The sequence below is a fragment of the Montipora capricornis genome, chromosome 11 (genome assembly GCF_036669925.1).
Source record: "Montipora capricornis isolate CH-2021 chromosome 11, ASM3666992v2, whole genome shotgun sequence".
Taxonomy (NCBI): domain Eukaryota; kingdom Metazoa; phylum Cnidaria; class Anthozoa; order Scleractinia; family Acroporidae; genus Montipora; species Montipora capricornis.
Genome location: NC_090893.1, coordinates 30,473,716 through 30,492,925, shown reverse-complemented (window position 1 = coordinate 30,492,925; position 19,210 = coordinate 30,473,716). Strand labels below are relative to the sequence as shown.

The 19,210-nt window shown below is 41.6% G+C and overlaps 2 protein-coding genes and 15 non-coding genes across 17 annotated transcripts; 1 reads left to right on the top strand and 16 right to left on the bottom strand.

Annotated features, from left to right (window-relative positions):
• Positions 1 to 2: 2 nt before the first annotated feature.
• LOC138023351 (uncharacterized) lies at positions 3 to 3,633 on the bottom strand. The gene is made up of 7 exons (XM_068870364.1): positions 3,525 to 3,633; positions 3,037 to 3,246; positions 2,274 to 2,372; positions 1,692 to 2,065; positions 918 to 1,310; positions 675 to 833; positions 3 to 533 (listed from the first exon to the last, which is right to left on the bottom strand). The coding sequence occupies exons 1-7, from the start codon at positions 3,631 to 3,633 to the stop codon at positions 3 to 5; spliced, it is 1,875 nt and encodes a 624-aa protein (XP_068726465.1).
• A 1,601-nt stretch (positions 3,634 to 5,234) lies between these two features.
• Trnam-cau (transfer RNA methionine (anticodon CAU)) lies at positions 5,235 to 5,320 on the bottom strand. The gene is given in 2 exon segments: positions 5,235 to 5,270; positions 5,284 to 5,320. It is a non-coding gene; the product is annotated as a tRNA-Met (tRNA).
• A 457-nt stretch (positions 5,321 to 5,777) lies between these two features.
• Positions 5,778 to 5,863, bottom strand: Trnam-cau (transfer RNA methionine (anticodon CAU)). Its single transcript is given in 2 exon segments — positions 5,778 to 5,813; positions 5,827 to 5,863. It is a non-coding gene; the product is annotated as a tRNA-Met (tRNA).
• A 106-nt stretch (positions 5,864 to 5,969) lies between these two features.
• Positions 5,970 to 6,055, bottom strand: Trnam-cau (transfer RNA methionine (anticodon CAU)). Its single transcript is given in 2 exon segments — positions 5,970 to 6,005; positions 6,019 to 6,055. It is a non-coding gene; the product is annotated as a tRNA-Met (tRNA).
• Positions 6,056 to 6,159: 104 nt separating this feature from the next.
• Trnam-cau (transfer RNA methionine (anticodon CAU)) lies at positions 6,160 to 6,245 on the bottom strand. Its single transcript is given in 2 exon segments — positions 6,160 to 6,195; positions 6,209 to 6,245. It is a non-coding gene; the product is annotated as a tRNA-Met (tRNA).
• A 104-nt stretch (positions 6,246 to 6,349) lies between these two features.
• On the bottom strand, positions 6,350 to 6,435 carry Trnam-cau (transfer RNA methionine (anticodon CAU)). The gene is given in 2 exon segments: positions 6,350 to 6,385; positions 6,399 to 6,435. It is a non-coding gene; the product is annotated as a tRNA-Met (tRNA).
• A 104-nt stretch (positions 6,436 to 6,539) lies between these two features.
• Positions 6,540 to 6,625, bottom strand: Trnam-cau (transfer RNA methionine (anticodon CAU)). Its single transcript is given in 2 exon segments — positions 6,540 to 6,575; positions 6,589 to 6,625. It is a non-coding gene; the product is annotated as a tRNA-Met (tRNA).
• Positions 6,626 to 6,729: 104 nt separating this feature from the next.
• Trnam-cau (transfer RNA methionine (anticodon CAU)) lies at positions 6,730 to 6,815 on the bottom strand. Its single transcript is given in 2 exon segments — positions 6,730 to 6,765; positions 6,779 to 6,815. It is a non-coding gene; the product is annotated as a tRNA-Met (tRNA).
• A 104-nt stretch (positions 6,816 to 6,919) lies between these two features.
• Positions 6,920 to 7,005, bottom strand: Trnam-cau (transfer RNA methionine (anticodon CAU)). The gene is given in 2 exon segments: positions 6,920 to 6,955; positions 6,969 to 7,005. It is a non-coding gene; the product is annotated as a tRNA-Met (tRNA).
• Positions 7,006 to 7,462: 457 nt separating this feature from the next.
• On the bottom strand, positions 7,463 to 7,548 carry Trnam-cau (transfer RNA methionine (anticodon CAU)). The gene is given in 2 exon segments: positions 7,463 to 7,498; positions 7,512 to 7,548. It is a non-coding gene; the product is annotated as a tRNA-Met (tRNA).
• A 106-nt stretch (positions 7,549 to 7,654) lies between these two features.
• On the bottom strand, positions 7,655 to 7,740 carry Trnam-cau (transfer RNA methionine (anticodon CAU)). The gene is given in 2 exon segments: positions 7,655 to 7,690; positions 7,704 to 7,740. It is a non-coding gene; the product is annotated as a tRNA-Met (tRNA).
• Positions 7,741 to 7,846: 106 nt separating this feature from the next.
• Trnam-cau (transfer RNA methionine (anticodon CAU)) lies at positions 7,847 to 7,932 on the bottom strand. The gene is given in 2 exon segments: positions 7,847 to 7,882; positions 7,896 to 7,932. It is a non-coding gene; the product is annotated as a tRNA-Met (tRNA).
• Positions 7,933 to 8,036: 104 nt separating this feature from the next.
• Positions 8,037 to 8,122, bottom strand: Trnam-cau (transfer RNA methionine (anticodon CAU)). Its single transcript is given in 2 exon segments — positions 8,037 to 8,072; positions 8,086 to 8,122. It is a non-coding gene; the product is annotated as a tRNA-Met (tRNA).
• A 104-nt stretch (positions 8,123 to 8,226) lies between these two features.
• Trnam-cau (transfer RNA methionine (anticodon CAU)) lies at positions 8,227 to 8,312 on the bottom strand. The gene is given in 2 exon segments: positions 8,227 to 8,262; positions 8,276 to 8,312. It is a non-coding gene; the product is annotated as a tRNA-Met (tRNA).
• Positions 8,313 to 8,416: 104 nt separating this feature from the next.
• Positions 8,417 to 8,502, bottom strand: Trnam-cau (transfer RNA methionine (anticodon CAU)). Its single transcript is given in 2 exon segments — positions 8,417 to 8,452; positions 8,466 to 8,502. It is a non-coding gene; the product is annotated as a tRNA-Met (tRNA).
• A 2,826-nt stretch (positions 8,503 to 11,328) lies between these two features.
• On the top strand, positions 11,329 to 19,198 carry LOC138023350 (lactadherin-like). The gene is made up of 7 exons (XM_068870363.1): positions 11,329 to 11,622; positions 12,242 to 12,380; positions 13,246 to 13,568; positions 14,235 to 14,376; positions 17,151 to 17,473; positions 17,992 to 18,133; positions 18,867 to 19,198. The coding sequence occupies exons 1-7, from the start codon at positions 11,329 to 11,331 to the stop codon at positions 19,196 to 19,198; spliced, it is 1,695 nt and encodes a 564-aa protein (XP_068726464.1).
• Positions 15,920 to 16,005, bottom strand: Trnam-cau (transfer RNA methionine (anticodon CAU)). The gene is given in 2 exon segments: positions 15,920 to 15,955; positions 15,969 to 16,005. It is a non-coding gene; the product is annotated as a tRNA-Met (tRNA).
• Positions 19,199 to 19,210: the final 12 nt, after the last annotated feature.

The following is a 19,210-nucleotide window of genomic DNA, read 5'->3' as shown; positions in this document are numbered from 1 at the left end:
GACTATTTGCTACGAACTGGCCCATTTAAATGCCTGCATGCCCTCAAAAGCTGTTGGGCTGAAGTGCGGTTCTCTAGGTAATTCTCCCAGAGGTCAAAAATTTTACTTTGTAAGGATCTGTAGTTCTTTCGCTGAATTCTTTTGAGCTTCTTTTCAGATACCAGCCAAATCTGAAGGGCAGAGATCTTGGCCTCTCTATGTAATAATTCAATCAATAGATAAAATGGCATCTGCCACCTTCCTGCTGCTCGACGATTTAAAGCATGATGCCAACCCTCAATATCATTGTTCGTCCGGACTGCCATCATGAAGATACTCCAGGATGATGGAGGCCACGTGTTCCCATAGATCCAAATATCAGCTACATATTCAACAAACTGCTGCAGGGGTGCAGTTGATGCTTCTTGTCGCAACATCTCGAACATTGGCGTGATCTCTGATTCAGGCAGAAATGCCAGTGCCATAATTTTCCTCAGATACGCATATGTGCCCTTGTCGCTGATATACTGCTGTTGCAATCCAAGCTCTTGAATCTGAAACAAAAAAAAGGTAATTAAGTCTTTTATTTTGAATCAATATACTTCAAGGTTTATTTTTTTAGTTATGGTTACATCTAATGATTTTTTTTCATCGGAATTACCATTTTTTATTTGAATGAATATACTGTAACTGACCTTTCGCCAAAGAGCCTGTGTCAAATGGAAAACACAACCCTTGATTTGCACATCTGGCAGGATCATTCTCAGTGCAGCCCACATGGCCTCCTCAAAATCGAGAGTAACTTGTTGCACATCTGGTGCAATAGGTAACAGATCAAGGATGGTTTTTAGGACCTGCAATAAAGTTGAAAAAACAAGGATCTTTTAAAAACATCCATACAGTGGTAACTACTATAGTAGTCAAATGTGATAGCTTACCTTACGGTAGTCTTTCTTTTTTCTACCAGACATAAGAAAAAACACAAGAGGTACTTGTTTGGCATGGTCTTCAGTTCGCACAAATGCATTTATTGTGAGAAGTTGCTGGAATGGTCGTCTGCACAGCTTGAAAGTGCCATCTATGTACCAGCTTTTGGCCTTGCAAAGTTGCTCCAGTTGCTGATCAGTGGCAAAGACCAGGTGGCGTCTACCATGCTTTTTGATATCAGCACGCAGGAAATCAGCTGGGATGTGTTCATGATTCAACTCAAACTCTAGGTCTGTCGGATCACGTGGTCTGCTGTTCTGGCGTAGTCGATTGGCAGCCCTTGCTAGGTGTTCAGGTTTGCTAAGTGCTGGGCAAGGCCCATCACCGAGCTCATCTAGAGGGACCTAAGCAGGTAACAAGGAAAATATTGACATGTGCACCCATGGAATTACTCATTAAAGCAGGGGTTTCAATAGAAGCCGGTTACCGGCGTTATACCGCCGCTAGTTTGCCTTGATTTTCACTAAGAATGCTATCATAAACTTGTCAAACTGCCGCCTTCAATGGGCTATCATGGCCGGCTATTTCAGAAGTTATTAAAACCCCTGATTAAAGACTGCTAACATGATACTCAAGAATCATAATAATGAGGCTGCACAAATTGGTAGCTTCCAGTGAAATTGCATAGTAAAGACTGATATTAATAAACATGACATTCTAGAATAATAGTCATAAGGCTTTGCACAATTTGCATGGTAGCTTACAGTGAACAAGTATTCACTTACCTCATTGACAATGACAGACGCGGGTTTGAATGGATCTGCTACTGCTTTCTCCTTGACAGAGGCCATGATTTTTGACGCTGCCGCTGCCCCAATTGTTGGTTGGTGGTTGTGGCTCTGGGTTCCCTGCTGAAAGTCATTACCCCGCTGGATGACTATGGCTTTGCATTGATTTCCTTTCGGGCGTACAGTGCACTGCCAATATATGGCATTTGCCCTTCTCAGCTTCACATTGTAGCTATAGCCGTCACTGTCCACGAGTTTCGTCTTTGCCCGTTGTGTACCTGCATCCACCAACTGATAGGTTATTGTGTAACTCTCTGATCCTGTCAGGTCCTGGATACTGGGGTCACTGATTGAGTCCTCCATTGGCTCATCTAAAATCAGAAGAACATTTTAAGAATTAGAGTAGATCAGCTTATTCAAGGACCACAGCTGATTATTGTACCCCAGTATCATTGTTAACAACACTGATAATATCGTATTTTGTGGACAGATACTGTAGTATGCCATTAATAACCCCCCACCCCCCTGCTTCCTCACCCCTTAATTTAGAGTAAGGTTCAAAAATCAAAATGTTCTTACCATCATAAGTGATATTCGGTCTTGTGAGTAATTGATCCATTTGATCAGAGGCATCCTCATGGAGAGTCTGTTCCGAGAACCACTGATCCACATCCATTTCTTCATCAAAATAAATACTCCATGATTAGTGCTAATCTATTGTAATCTATACCAAGCACGTGTCACTGGATACAAATTGTTTTCTGATGTCTTAAGTGAAGAACTGGCTTATCTCAATTTACCTTTTTCACAAAATAAATACTCCATGATTAGTGCTAATCCAGCAATTAAAGGGGCTAGGTCACGCTATTTTAGGCATTTTCAGCACTGATCAAGTGGTCATAGAATTAACTAAAATATCAAAATAACTGTTCAAAACTATAGAAGAACTCTAACAAAACACAGGGAAGCCAAGAAGGGACATGGATGGACAAAACTGGAGAGGATTGAAATGGATTGAGTTTGGGTAAATTTGAAAAAAGTCGGCCCACCTTTTTTCAAATTTATATCAGTCTATATCAAAATGTCATTTACAAAGCTTGAAAATCATTCTCAGTTGTTATGTGGCCGTGATTTTGCAAATGAAAGACTCTTGCTCTGCGAATATGACGTTTAGAGTTCATAATTAACAAAATTAAACAAAATTACCAAAAATAGCGTGACCTAGCCCCTTTAACCTAAGCTATTAAAATCTTTTTAAAATATATACCAAGCACGTGTCACTGGATTTTAAGTGAAGAACCGGCTTAACTCAATAAATACTCCAAAAATAGATTTTACTTACCAACCGCACTCTCTTCTTGGAGTTGCTCTAGATCGCTCCACATCACGTGAGGGGGATCATAAATTGTAGACACGGAATTCACGGACACGGATAATCTTGTACTTTCCGCCACAGGCTCGTCAGCATCAGACGTTGCGGTGGAACAAAAAGCACAGCGCCACTCGATGTTTCCAATCTGCACAGCAGCACGATATGCCTGTTGCGATATACCTGTCGGTATAATACCGGTAAAAGGCTAAGCCACTTGTCAAATGTTAAACATTTATAGGGGTAGACGCGACACGTGAATTGATTGATAACCTAACGGTATCCTTGATTCTCTTCAGTTCTGAAGACTGTGATTTGTGAATCCTGAATCGGTTTTCTGGGTTGTCAACTTAAAATACGTGATTCGTGAAATGCCACAAACGGATCCCACAAAAAAAAAACTTGTGATTTGATGAAAAATAGGCTCGTGATAAGTAAATACCAGATAGGTGGTAACATACCTGTGTTGCAGGTTCTGTGGTTCCAGTGGAAACATCCATCACATTGGATACCCTGCTGTCTTGGCCGTACAGGTTGTTTGCACGTTAAACAATTTTCTTTGGGATCCATAAGCAATTTTTGTGGAGGCGACGTTGATGCAATAAAGACAATTTCTGGAGTTTTGAAGGTTGATCAGAGATCTATGAGTTTTTAGGCTAGCGTCTGTTCCTTTTTATACGCAGGTTAGGATCAAAAACTAAAATCCATTGTCTAGTAGCTTTCGTATTGGTCAGTTTAGTAATAATGGGCAAATCACTTGTTTGGACACGCGTCTATTCATACCCTTTATCCATATAATAAATGCTAATTTCAGTTTCATAGTCTATTGAAATTCAAAAGGTGTGATTTTTTTCCTACGATTCAGAGGCCCATGGGAGGGTGGAGGAGGATCAAAGAGAGTTCGATGAATGCATACCGGGATTGATCCAAATGACCGACAATGAAGGTGGATCTTTAAGCATACCGGGATTCGTATACCGATAATCAAAATCTGTTGAAAAGACAATCGAACACTAAATCTGAAAACGGATTTTGTCGCAGATTCACAAATTGGAAATCCATGTCGGGTAAGGATTTCAATTAACAAAATCCGTCGCGAAATCCGTTTTCGGATTTTGTGTTCGATTGGAAATCCGAAAATCCAGATTTTAAGATCTAAATCAGGATTTCGCAATCGAACGCACGAACGTTTGAGTAACAGTGTCATTTTGCCACGCACCTCGCATACATTTTCATGTCTCGCGCCTTGAGACATACAGTGGAATGTCATGAACCAGCCTGCGGGTCTCTTCCCAATCGCCGCGCGATATTGTCAGTCGATGAAACAACAAACACGACAAGTCATTTCTTTCAAGTTTAATATGATACAACCAACTAACAATGTAAGTATACACAACTTACTTACTTTTTTACCTTAAAGATTTCTTAAATGGTATCCTACCCTTTCATACAATTTGGCATGAAATTCTTGCGAATCGACGAAAACCATCCGGCCGCGCAGTCGAAAGTGAACTAGTAAAGAATGATGTGAAATGAAATGCCGCTGACAGACGAAAACTCAAATCGGATATCCGATCGATGGTTCGTTTTTCTGCCTGATAGTTGTCGAGCAAACTTCTTGTTTTGCTTTATCTTATAACATCAACAGTAACTCCGAATGTGTAGGCGAGTTAACTTTATGTGTAGGCGAATTAACTTCACACGTGTAGGCGAGTTAACTTCGTCGTAGGCGAGTTAACCTGTAGGCGAATTAACTTGTGGGCGACGTGACCGTGTATTACGTACGTTTTCGATTAGCGAAAACAAAACAAATAGGAGATGCGTCGTGTGAGGATCGAAGTCACGACCTTCAGATGTCTGATATTGATTATGAGACTGACGCGCTGCCTACTGCGCTAACGAGGCTACTGACCTCGGTTGCCAAGACTTGGTCGGTTGGGCTTTCCTGTAGTAAATATCACCGCGTATTACGTAGGTTTTCGATTAAAGAAAACAAAAAAAAAACGAGATGCCAGATGTCTGATATTGATTATGAGACTGAGGCGCTGCCTACTGCGCTAAGGAGGCTACTGACTACGGTTGCCAAGACTTGGTCGGTTGGGCTTTCCTGTAGTAAATATCACCGCGTATTACGTTCGTTTCCGATTGAAGAAAACAAAAAAAAAACGAGATGCCTCGTGTGAGGATCGAACTCACGACCTTCAGATGTCTGATATTGATTATGAGACTGACGCGCTGCCTACTGCGCTAACGAGGCTACTGACTACGGTTGCGAAGACTTGGTCGGTTGGGCTTTCCTGTAGTAAATATCACCGCGTATTACGTAGGTTTTCGATTAAAGAAAACAAAAAAAAAACGAGATGTCACATGTCTGATATTGATTATGAGACTGAGGCGCTGCCTACTGCGCTAAGGAGGCTACTGACTACGGTTGCCAAGACTTGGTCGGTTGGGCTTTCCTGTAGTAAATATCACCGCGTATTACGTTCGTTTCCGATTGAAGAAAACAAAAAAAAACGAGATGCCTCGTGTGAGGATCGAACTGACGACCTTCAGATGTCTGATATTGATTATGAGACTGACGCGCTGCCTACTGCGCTAATGAGGCTACTGACTACGGTTGCGAAGACTTGGTCCGTTGCACTTTCCTGTAGTAAATATCACCGTGTATTACGTACGTTTTCGATTAAAGAAAACAAAGAAAAAAAACGAGATGCCTCGTGGGAGGATCGAACTCACGACCTTCAGATGTCTGATATCGATTATGAGACTGACGCGCTGCCTACTGCGCTAACGAGGCTACTGACTACGGTTGCCAAAACTTGGTCGGTTGGGCTTTCCTGTAATAAATATCACCGTGTATTACGTACGTTTTCGATTAAAGAAAACAAAGAAAAAAAACGAGATGCCTCGTGGGAGGATCGAACTCACGACCTTCAGATGTCTGATATCGATTATGAGACTGACGCGCTGCCTACTGCGCTAACGAGGCTACTGACTACGGTTGCCAAGACTTGGTCGGTTGGGCTTTCCTGTAATAAATATCACCGCGTATTACGTACGTTTTCGATTGAAGAAAACAAAACAAAAAGGAGATGCCTCGTGTGAGGATCGAACTCACGACCTTCAGATGTCTGATATTGATTATGAGACTGACGCGCTGCCTACTGCGCTAACGAGGCTACTGACTACGGTCGCAAAGAATTGGTCGGTTGCACTTTCCGGTGGTAAATATCACCGCGTATTAAGTACGTTTTCGATTAGCGAAAACAAAACAAGTAGGAGATGCCTCGTGTGAGGATCGAACTCACGACCTTCAGATGTCTGATATTGATTATGAGACTGACGCGCTGCCTACTGCGCTAACGAGGCTACTGACTACGGTCGCGAAGAATTGGTCGGTTGCACTTTCCGGTGTTAAATATCACCGCGTATTAAGTACGTTTTCGATTAGCGAAAACAAAACAAATAGGAGATGCCTCGTGTGAGGATCGAACTCACGACCTTCAGATGTCTGATATCGATTATGAGACTGACGCGCTGCCTACTGCGCTAACGAGGCTACTGACTACGGTTGCCAAGACTTGGTCGGTTGGGCTTTCCTGTAATAAATATCACCGCGTATTACGTACGTTTTCGATTGAAGAAAACAAAACAAAAAGGAGATGCCTCGTTTGAGGATCGAACTCACGACCTTCAGATGTCTGATATTGATTATGAGACTGACGCGCTGCCTACTGCGCTAACGAGGCTACTGACTACGGTCGCGAAGAATTGGTCGGTTGCACTTTCCGGTGGTAAATATCACCGCGTATTAAGTACGTTTTCGATTAGCGAAAACAAAACAAGTAGGAGATGCCTCGTGTGAGGATCGAACTCACGACCTTCAGATGTCTGATATTGATTATGAGACTGACGCGCTGCCTACTGCGCTAACGAGGCTACTGACTACGGTTGCGAAGACTTGGTCGGTTGGGCTTTCCTGTAGTAAATATCACCGCGTATTACGTAGGTTTTCGATTAAAGAAAACAAAAAAAAAACGAGATGTCAGATGTCTGATATTGATTATGAGACTGAGGCGCTGCCTACTGCGCTAAGGAGGCTACTGACTACGGTTGCCAAGACTTGGTCGGTTGGGCTTTCCTGTAGTAAATATCACCGCGTATTACGTTCGTTTCCGATTGAAGAAAACAAAAAAAAACGAGATGCCTCGTGTGAGGATCGAACTGACGACCTTCAGATGTCTGATATTGATTATGAGACTGACGCGCTGCCTACTGCGCTAATGAGGCTACTGACTACGGTTGCGAAGACTTGGTCCGTTGCACTTTCCTGTAGTAAATATCAGCGCGTATTACGTACGTTTTCGATTAAAGAAAACAAAGAAAAAAAACGATATGCCTTGTGTGAGGATCGAACTCACGACCTTCAGATGTCTGATATTGATTATGAGACTGACGGGCTGCCTACTGCGCTAACGAGGCTACTGACTACGGTCGCCAAGACTTGGTCGGTTGGGCTTTCCTGTAGTAAATATCACCGTGTATTACGTACGTTTTCGATTAAAGAAAACAAAGAAAAAAAACGAGATGCCTCGTGGGAGGATCGAACTCACGACCTTCAGATGTCTGATATCGATTATGAGACTGACGCGCTGCCTACTGCGCTAACGAGGCTACTGACTACGGTTGCCAAAACTTGGTCGGTTGGGCTTTCCTGTAATAAATATCACCGTGTATTACGTACGTTTTCGATTAAAGAAAACAAAGAAAAAAAACGAGATGCCTCGTGGGAGGATCGAACTCACGACCTTCAGATGTCTGATATCGATTATGAGACTGACGCGCTGCCTACTGCGCTAACGAGGCTACTGACTACGGTTGCCAAAACTTGGTCGGTTGGGCTTTCCTGTAATAAATATCACCGCGTATTACGTACGTTTTCGATTGAAGAAAACAAAACAAAAAGGAGATGCCTCGTGTGAGGATCGAACTCACGACCTTCAGATGTCTGATATTGATTATGAGACTGACGCGCTGCCTACTGCGCTAACGAGGCTACTGACTACGGTCGCGAAGAATTGGTCGGTTGCACTTTCCGGTGGTAAATATCACCGCGTATTAAGTACGTTTTCGATTAGCGAAAACAAAACAAGTAGGAGATGCCTCGTGTGAGGATCGAACTCACGACCTTCAGATGTCTGATATTGATTATGAGACTGACGCGCTGCCTACTGCGCTAACGAGGCTACTGACTACGGTCGCGAAGAATTGGTCGGTTGCACTTTCCGGTGTTAAATATCACCGCGTATTAAGTACGTTTTCGATTAGCGAAAACAAAACAAATAGGAGATGCCTCGTGTGAGGATCGAACTCACGACCTTCAGATGTCTGATATTGATTATGAGACTGCCGCGCTGCCTACTGCGCTAACGAGGCTACTGACTACGGTCGCGAAGACTTGGTCTGTTGCACTTTCCTGTAGTAAATATCACTTCTTTCTTTCGTCTTTAACCCGCACTTCAAATATACATTTCTTTCATTTTTTTTTGTCGTTCTCGCCCTGACAACTATGTGAATTGACCAAAGTTGTTTTTTTTTAGGACTAGAGTACTTGACAATAAATTGTCAATTTTCTTTCCAAACATCCAAATCGTTTCGACCAATTTTATTCCTGGAGAGTTCGAATACATTTTCCACGCCGAATGACTGGGAATAATCGCCACCTATTAGACTACTACAAAGATATATTTTCAGGCCTCGTCCACACTAGCGATTTCACATCGTATTCGGACGCCTACACTAGAGACTGAAAACGGAGATCTAAAGATGCGTTTTTGTCACCAGGCTTTGGTTACGTCTTGGCGTGCGGGAAAGTGAGGCATACACATAGAATATGACGTCATGCGTATTCGCCGTCCACGCTAGAACGATAGACCTCCGTTTTCAAAAGTCTCCACTTTCAAAAGCGTTTTTGAAAACCTCCGTTTTCGTGGACCTTCGTTTTTGAAAACCTCCGTTTTCGATCGTTTTAGTGTGGACTGTTATATATAAATGGAGGTTTTCGAAAACGCATTAGTGTGGACGTCGTCATTGTCACCGCATCAGCTCCCAATTATGGGCAGAAACAATATAATAATAATAATAATAATAATAATAATAGTAATAATAACGGTTTAATATCAGTACATCCATGATATGGCTCTTCGCCTGATAGAAAAGTAAAATGAGGAAATTAACATAAATCTTAATCATAAATTTGTAAAAAAAACTAAGTGATAAACGGTACATGTAAAATGTAATCATACAATATAAAAATTCATTATCTAAACTCGGCAAGAAATCATTCCGCCCTATTCCGGCAGCGCTCCCTTATAATACATAATGTTTGCTTACTAAAAGATTTAAAATCATCACAACATTTAACATCGGATGGCAGAGAATTGAAGAATTGATTAATTCTTTTGCATCCTCTCCAAAACAACAGAGTAAAATGATGGAAATTCGCGGTTCATTAGCATTTCGAGATGACACTCGTAGCCATCGGTTTCGATGGAGCTTTACCGCCTTATTTGTAATTGGTTTTCACGCTGTCGATGCCAAAAGCAGATCCGATACTCACGGCAATGCAACTCTACTTGCAACAACTGGAAACACCTGGGCTTCTGTGCCGGGTTCTTCAAAAGCCGGTTAACGCTAATCCTAGATTTAAAATTAACCAAGGAGTTTATTTCCCTACTCCCAAATGCTGTTCAACGCTGATATTTGGCAAAACGTTACATTAGAAGAAGCCAATCTTGAAAAAACAAATGTAAACAAAACAAACTTTCACCAAAAAGTGGTAAACATGAAACAAAAGTTTACGCTAATCCTGGATTAAGTTAATCGGCTTTCGAACAAGCGGGCCCTGGATGTTGCCAACTGTATTTTTTGGGGTTGTTTGTCCAGTTTCCGATCTACGGACCATACGGGCCAGATACGGTGAGAGGGTTCGCTTTTCTCTAATGTGTCACATGTTCGATTTCAATTCCGAGCATCGGAATTCGAGTTTTTGAATTATCTAATCTGCCCTAAGAGGTTTTATTTCGGCTTTTTTTTGTTTTCCTTTCTCATCCAAAACCTACATCAACATCGATTTGCAGTCTTAGCAGTTAGCGCTTTAGCACTAAAACAATAAATGCTTGGTGTTTTTCATAATCATGAAAAGTGTTTTAAACTAACGCAGTCGTGTCCTTCTAGTATTACACAGGAAACAAAGATCAAAACAGCATCGTGCAATATCGACTGTTTCCACGAATCAAATGTCAGTATATTCAGATCCATCCATATAACTGGTACTCTCACATTGCCATGAGAGTGGAGTTCTACGGATGCGCTGAAGGTAAGAAGGAAATCCAAAGGAAAGGAGCATTGATACTTCGCGAGTAGTAACTTTTTTTGTGACTTTTCAAGTGTTGTTAGAGTGCGGTTTAAGGGTTTATGTGTGTTCGAATTGACAAATGCCTTTATAACAGACGCTGAAGTAAGTTCGACGGAGGGACGAGCGAGGCAAAAGAAAGGTGACTTCTCGTCTTATTCTGCTCTCCAGAGGTCGTGATTCTGGTTCATCGCCGAGAATTCCAACACTGGAGCGAGCATTTCAAATATTCATATGCGTCCGTTCGAACATTGCGTCTCGAACATAGACCTTTGCCGGTCTTGTGCAAGTACGGTACCATCGTCCTTTTCACCCTTCAAGTCCGAAGGGAGACAAACATCATCGTCTTCTCACCTTATGTTTACAAAATGACCAGGAAAGGTTTCAAGAATTTACAAACTTATCTATGAAGAGAAAAGCCTTTGATCCTTCAACAAATTCTCCAAACTACTTCTATAATGAAATGTACAAAGGTCAGTAAGGAGAATTTCAGTGGGGATATAGGGCTTAAAGGGTTAAAAATCGCTCCCAAAATAATCTCCCTTCAGCCGCATCTAACAGGGAATGAAAAAATAAGCCGATGCCACATAAAACCGGTAGGAACTGGGTCGTTTACAATACCGATGTGTTATTCGTAAAATGAATTGTTCTTAATAGTAAGAAGCTACGTACGTCAGTCTTGCTCGGAGATACTAGCTTATCAGCCACTCTATGATTCTAGTTGAAAAGAAGTTTGTAGCTTGTGTGTGGGTATGTGAGCACACCCCCCCCCCCTACCCCTCAATCATTTTACTCAATTTTTAGAATTGAAGTTCGTCGTCCGCCTATTTGATTTAGATCGCTGTGTCATGCCGCTCGGTGTGGAAGACAAAAGAATCACAGACGGTCTTCTGACCGCCTCAACTTACTACAACTCAGGCTATGCGCCTTGGTATGGTCGCCTTAACAGTATTTACTCTTGGGGTGTGCGATCCAATCGCCATGGAGAGTGGTTCCAGGTGAACTTCGTGGAGACTAGGGTTGTCAAGGGCGTGGCCACTCAAGGACGACAGAATGGTAATTACTGGGTTAAAAGCTATACCATTGGTTACAGCGTTGATGAAATGAACTTTGCGCTTTATAGACAAGGAAGTGCAGTGAAGGTGAGCACCCTGAATTTATTCGCTTTAGGATATTGACGTCGTTATGGTTACGGACATGTCAGTCAGTAATATTTGTGCATCCTATTCACGCGTGAAGTCGTTCGGCCGTTATGTCATTAACTAAATTTCGTTTATCTTTGCATTTTCGTTGCTCTTGAAAATCTCCTTCTCCTCCTTCGTTCGCTTTTCTCACTTGTGAGAGATACCTTCAGCACTGAAAGATAAACTGATTCGGATCCCCTCATAGTCAAGTAATATCCTCTATGCCCTCCAACTTCGTTACCTATTCTAGTATCAGAGTCTAGCTATAACCTTTACAATTCTCTCCCGTTTCATATTCATTTCATTAGAAGTAGGTCGTTCTTCCTTAAGGGTCACTCACGTTTCAAAGTGCTACGCTGTAATCGTCGTAGTTTAGTTTAGTTATTTCAGTTTCACTGGTCACACAGCAAAGCAAAGACGATATTTCTCCCTGTACAACGCCAGACCATCACACCGTATTCCGTGCCTTACTTTTTTCTCATAGAGAAAACGTGGTCACTCAATAAAGGAATTAAATCCTCAGATTAAAGTCTGATTTTCTATCGACCGAATGAACTAACCCTATCGGCGTTTTCAGGTCTTCGATGGAAACTCAGATCGTCACACCATCGTGTACCACCAGTTTATCAAGCCTTTCACGGCTGTAAACGTTCGTATTTATCCAAAGACCTGGTATGGTTGGATTTGTCTCAGGGCTGAGTTTTACGGCTGTGCAGGTAAGAAAATGACGTATCACAAGCACTAAATCCCTGGCTAACTGGAGCGACATTTTTAGCACACATTTGTTTGGTATGACTGACGATGTTACACCAACCTTGGCCAACCTTTTTTAGGACCCATCGCGCACGGATAGCCCGTGGACTAAATCTCAATTCTGGTTGGTTGTTTACCTGCTAACGACGCTTGAAACTGACGAAACGCTCCAATATCAATGCTTTACACTCTTTATTTATATATTTATTTATTTGTTCATTGGGTTACACATGTAAAAGATACGCAATACAGCTTGATAAAAAAAAACTAATAATTTAATAAAGCCGGATTGGTGTGACACGGAAGCTTGGAGGTTATAATGAATAGGCTCCTTGGGCTAATTGCGTAGATATATGGTAAAGTACAGAGTGAGCAAATACAACTCACAATTTAAATGGTAAATCGGGTTTCAGCTAGATAATCCTTCAGGTTGCTTTTAAAAACAAAAATAGATGGTGAACTAATTAATGAAAGTGTCGCTCGTAAGTTTTGTAACAAGTAAAAAAGTTGTCCATAAAAGATCTTATAAGTAATTATTATTGTTATTAGTAATAATAATAATAATAATAATAATAATAATAATAATAACAATAATAATAATATTATTATTATTACTATTATTATTATAATTATCATTGTCATTATCATTATCATTATCATTATTATTATTATCATCATCATTATTATATTCGTCGATAAGATTTTTAATGAATTTTGCAAAGATAAGAGCTTTCGATGGAACCAACAATATTTTCATGCGTGTAGAACATTACCATAAGCCAAAGACTTTTTTCGTGAGATTGATTGCGTTTGGATACATTTCCACAGCGTCTCTGTGTAACGCACCTTTGGGAGTGTCAAACAAGCGCATCCCTGACAGTCGAATCACTGCATCCTCTGAACTTAATCAATTCAACGCCAAGCACGCGAGACTGGGTCAAATTAAGAAAGGCAGCAACATGGGGGCCTGGTGCTCGCGCGACAACAATAAGTACCAGTGGTTAAAGGTGGACTTTGGTCGGCTGATGAAAGTGACACAAATTGTCACGCAAGGACGTTACGACTACGGCTATTGGGTTACTTCGTTTTATCTGTCGTCAAGTGTGGATAACGTGCATTGGTCAATGTACAGGTTTATGAGTGGAAATAAGGTGAAGTCAGTAGAAAGTTGATACACAGTGATTTCTAGTGGCATATTATTTATTATTATATGGACGGGAGTGTTTTACCGGGAACTAAGACACTCGCAGAATCAATACGACCACTACATACGGGAACCGAGTGGCGTATTTTTCGTGTCTACCACGAGTAGTCGTATCGAGCATTGACGTCACGATTCCCGCCTTCTTTTACCGCCTTTTTTTGTTTGTATTGATACCCAGTATTTGTGTTAAAGCCTGTTTTTCAATCTCTACCATGTATATATATTGTCTATGTAATAAAAGAAAATTACGCGTTTGGTTGAAGCCTGAATTTTATGTTCTCGTGGCAAGAACACAATATTGCTCTTGCCACTCAAACATAAAACTCATATCTTCTCACCACCGGGTAATATACTTGCAATTTGTATTTGCGACCTTCGAACCTTCAGATTTCTGCCTAATTATAACAGTGATCACGTCCTGAAAATTTTCCATATAGAAGAAAATGTAATTAAAGGACCTCTTATTACAGCTGGAAGTTCGACTGTTCCTTGTGCTAGAGAATGTGAAGGCTTCTTAACGGACAAGTGTTCAACGCCATTTTTTCATACTCAATGGTTGTGGTTGGCTGCGAAAGACAAAAGTCCATTAATTGCTTGATGTTTAAATTCACAGCTTTTCCAAGCCAATCGAGATCAAAACAGCCTTCTGCAAAATGCCATAACACCTGCTATATACGCCAGATATGTAAAACTGAATCCACGTGGTTGGTATCGACGTATCTGTATGAGGATCGAGTATTATGGGTGCGTCGCTGGTAAGTGATTTTCGTAAACACCGGAGCGCGGCCCCATGGGTGTCCACTTACGTAAGATTCGCGTGGCGCGTCGGGATAGGCATCTGAAGACGAAGAGAAAGTGCAAATTGGGCAAATGCAATCGAATTCAGACGCGAGAGATAACGAACATCATTCGCTTTTTCTTGCGCGCCAAATTCTCTATCATGCCTTATTTTGTTCCGTTGCAAACTGTCTCTGATAGGAACGTTTAGCATCAAGAGTGTCAAGATGTTGTATTGTTTAAATCAAATTTCCCTCTATGGCTAATGGGAGACTCTCCATAGAAAAATTTCCTGATGAATAGCAAACTTGTCCCAGTCAGGATTCGAACCTGCGACCACCGTGCACGGGTAGAGCATTCGACCAGTGTACGGACGTCACCGGACGTCACCGATTCGTCACTTGTCCTTTCGCCGGTGCAATTTTCCCTTTCGTGAACAAGCGATGCCATTTGGACGAGACTTTTCACTGTTAAGTTTGCCGTTTGCAAATGAGGAAAAAAATACTTAATCTAGGACTAGATAAGTAGCGTATGTCACTTAGAATAAAAAAAAAAAAAAACTGAGAAAAAAACCTCAGAAAAAAATTAGAAAAAGTCCGGTTCAGTGACTGGAAAGTAAATGTACTCAACCTCTACACTACCTTTCGGTTGGCAATTTTAAAGTATTTAAATGAAACTAATCGTGACAATTTGTTGTTAGCTAACCGAATAAAAAGGGTTGTTGGTTACTAAGAATGGCATCGACCTTCAAAAATGGCTTCGCTTGTTTAGGAAAGGGAAATCAGCTTCGCCGGTCGCCAAGCAACCAGTCTGGGTGTGTATACTTACCTTTGAAAATAGGCCATTTCCGAGTTCATGTCTGCCTCTTCTTCAGAGCGAGTCTAAGTGCGAAGTTTTTCTTATGATAATTACTTTCTTTCATGTGTAAAGTAGAACTAATTCCCATCACAAAAACTTCGTACTTAGACTCGCTTTGAAGAGGAGGCAAACATGAACTCGAAAATGGCCAAATTGAGGCGAATGACTTTGTAGAGCCCGCAGATCATTGGGACGCATTGTCCATTCGGGTCCTACATAAAGGACGTAGCTAAAGACTTGTGTCGTCTCTCTCGTTTAGGAAGGATCGAAAGTTCAAGAATTTTATGTTGTGGGAACACTCTGCTTCAGAGCTGTTTTGTTTACTCGCTTTAGGAAGTTTCAAATCGTATATTCTGTACCTTAGATGTTTTGAAGTCTCATTAGAGCACTGGACAGCGAGTCATAATTTAGACCATGAGCAGTCCTTCTTTCTCCACTTAGATGAGAAGATAGGAGCGAGAAAAAATGGCCGAAAAAGAAATCGCCTCGCGGTTGACTGACAACTAAAAACATACTTCCTTCCGACTTGGAAAGGAAACATACTTCCCTAAGACGTTCACGATTTAATCATACTGCAAGAAAAAGCTTATGTAACTGCATTGGTTGTCGTACATGTTTCTTTGTAGTTCATGTTACGTCGTTTTTCCTACGGAAAAAAAATAATGCCTCGTGTGAGGATCGAACTCACGACCTTCAGATGTCTATTTGAGATTATGAGACTGACGCGCTGCCTACTGCGCTAACGAGGCACTTGAGAATGGGTGGGGAATTTTATTATTTTTAAATCGTGACTGGTGAAGGTGGTGAAGCGGAACAGATTAGCTTCACATTCCCAAAGCTCTAAGACAAGAAAAAAAGGCAAAGAAATTGGCACCAGGCACTGCAATAACTATGAAAACGAATAATAAACCAAATACTAGTTTTATTAGTTTCCGTTTAAATGAGCACCAAAATCACTTTGCCTTTGAAAAATAGAACTTCGCCTTGTCGGAATACACTTGCCAAACCAACCATACATTAGCGTGGATAATAACAACATTACAACCACCGAACGGCGGTACCATCATCACCTTTGTCTGGAAGCTTGGCACATTAATTCCACCCAGGCTCATTTGAACCGTGGCCACGGCATTTTTTTACCACAAGCATATTTTCGTCTCATTAAAATAGACCAATTTCGATGTATTAAGATTCGATAAGATTCAGTCGAAAACAAAAGGCATCATCTCAAGGCTCTGGGGAATAAACTCATACAAATCCGTATATTTATTCCCCAGAGCTTCGAGATGATGTCTTTTGTTTAGGACTGAATTTTAATATATCGAAATTGGTTTATTGTAAAATTGGACTCGACTCGTCCTCCGCTTGGATTCGGAGAGACAAACAAAACAAGCTTCGTTAAAAACACAAAAACACTTTCTTGCAAAATCTCCTCCGGTAAGTAGCTGAAAACCAATCGGGGCAGGGAAGAGAATCAGGATACCGGTAGTTAAATAAAAGGGATATGATCGAAAATGAAAAAGTTGATACATGTTTGCAATAATACATTTAGGAATTAGGATTATGGAAATACAACATCTGTAGTAGTATTGCTAGCCTGCGAACAGCAGACGCATTTCCGGTCGTCGCTTCTCTGAGAAGCGACGACCGGAAATGCGTCTGCTGTTCGCAGGCTATAGTATTGCAGGAGTCGAGGCAATACAGCATGTGGATATCGTCCTCGGAGTGGAATCTAATAAGCCCCCTGCGATAAGCTCTGTACTTCGGCTTTGCCTTGAACTGAAACTCGTTTCACGAACTTAAAGTGGAATCCTCTCGAGATTCTTGTAATGAAGATATTACGTAAAGCGTTTTTTATAGCGTCTTGAACATCTCTTGAAATCTTTTTCCCTAGATCGATGCGATGTTCCACTCGGATTACAAGATGGCCGAGTCTTACGATCTATGTTCACAGCCACCTCCTTGTACAACTATTATTACGGTCCCTGGAGTGCCAGGCTACAGGCACAAAATCAGGGCCAAACTCGAGGAGGCTGGGTCGCTAAGTATAACAATGCGAACCAGTGGTGGCAAGTTGACTTGGGGGTGACGTCACGTGTCAAGAGAATTGCAACTCAAGCTCGCTACGACGCTAATCATTGGGTGAAAACGTATACATTGTCTTATAGCAACGACGGAGCAAGATTCAACCCTTACAAGTACGGGAAACGAATTAAGGTATGCTCTACTGAGAGGGTTGATTCGTTGGTAGCTAGTTTTCTGGTGTTTTGGTTGAGAAAAGGAGAAGCAGGCGATCCAGCCCGTTAGCCGTCAATCAGTTCTTCAGTCATACATTCTGTCTGTCAGTCATCAGAGAGATTACGTGAAACGGCGATCTTTTTCGCAAAGTTCAAATCGCAGTTGAGTCAGACGTTTGCCGTTTGCCGTAAGCGCGATGCTAAATGTCTCTTCTCGACTAGTCAGTCAGTCAGCCGGCCGGCCGGCCTTCAGTCGGTCGGTCGGTCGGTCGGTCGGCTGTCGGTCGGTAGGTCGTCGGTCGCTCGGTGAGCCATCCTGTCAGTTAGTCAGACAGTCAGCTAGTCATTCAGTGATTGAAAATGAATTGTCATGTTTAAACTTTCTCGTTTCGCGGTCGGTTAGCTGCCTTCCGAGGGACTCTGTGCAATTAAAGGCTTGGTCCTCATAGCGACGCAAGCGTAAGCATCGTCTTTGTAATTACTGTTTTTCATTTTTAGGTTTTCCAAGGCAATTATGAGCGATACCTCGTAAATTACCACAGGCTAAACCCGACCATAAAAGCCCGTTATATCCGTGTTCACCCAAAGACTTGGTACGGCTATATTGCCATGAGAGTGGAGCTGTATGGATGCAGATTAGGTATGGATACAAATCGTAAAATCGGTTGAAGGATCTTGCATCTCAGTGGTGATTTAATTGTGATCCATTCAGTCGAGGAAAGATATAAATAACGTTTGTTGTCGACAGTTAACTTAAAACGTTTCTATCGCACTGATCAAGTGACGACAAATTCAGCCGATTTGAAGTGCTCCAAAATTCAAATATTGTTTATTGCTCTCGTGGGGGTGTGCAAGAGCCAACCTTTGTATCGAAGACGGCTCTTGACGACGACGACGAAGATAAATATATCCCTTTATTTACAATTTACATAATTTACCGTTTTCGCTTCACCATTTCACTTTATATTTGCAGCGCAAGTTACGTAAACTCACCCAAACTAGCTGTTATTCAAGGAGAGGCGTTTATCTTTCCTAACTTTACGTCACAAAGAGTTTTGCATTCGCGTTTTGAAGTTTGTAACCAATCTCTAGGGAGACAGATAATAACATAACATAATTGAAGTTTAGGTTCATTTTCATCGGTTAAGACTCATTGGACTAAACTCTGGCATTGTATACTGAATAAAACTAGTGATCTGCTCAGCGCAAAATAAAAAATTGAGCATAGGAAAGCCTGTTACGGTACAGCGTAGAAGTGATTTAAATTTGTGATATCGCCGCTATGAAAGCATAGGGCTTATTCTTTAGCAGCCAACGTTCAAGTTCAACTATACTTTCTCAGCTAAAATTCGATATTTTTTAAACATCACTAGGAGTCCTCTGTAACCGACCAATGGGAATGCAGACTGGCCGAATCAAGAACAATATGATTACGGCCTCGTCGTTCAAAGATAGGTACCATTCCCCTTGGCTAGCGCGGCTTCAACGAAAGCGAAGCGGACGGTACGCGGGGACGTGGATGGCAAAATACAACAATTACTACCAGTGGTTGGAGGTTGATTTCGGCAAAGCGTCGAAGATCATTAAGATAGCCACTCAGGGACGCCAAGATGCGCCCATGTGGGTCACGCAATATTATGTCACAAGGAGTCTTGACGCGCTTCGTTTTAAACAGTACGAAGAGCGGAACAGTCTCAAGGTATAGAAATCACTTTGT

Bases quoted from the DNA above. Each gene is read 5' to 3' on its own strand.
- LOC138023351 (XM_068870364.1), bottom strand. From the start codon at position 3,633: ATGGATCCCAAAGAAAATTGTTTAACGTGCAAACAACCTGTACGGCCA. The intron at 3,247-3,524 runs GTATGTTACCAC...TTATACCGACAG, and splicing joins CCACAGAACCTGCAACACAG to GTATATCGCAACAGGCATAT. The intron at 534-674 runs GTCAGTTACAGT...TTTTTGTTTCAG, and splicing joins CACAGGCTCTTTGGCGAAAG to ATTCAAGAGCTTGGATTGCA.
- LOC138023350 (XM_068870363.1), top strand. From the start codon at position 11,329: ATGCCGCTCGGTGTGGAAGACAAAAGAATCACAGACGGTCTTCTGACC. The intron at 12,381-13,245 runs GTAAGAAAATGA...ACATTTCCACAG, and splicing joins TGAGTTTTACGGCTGTGCAG to CGTCTCTGTGTAACGCACCT. The intron at 13,569-14,234 runs GTGAAGTCAGTA...TTAAATTCACAG, and splicing joins GGTTTATGAGTGGAAATAAG to CTTTTCCAAGCCAATCGAGA.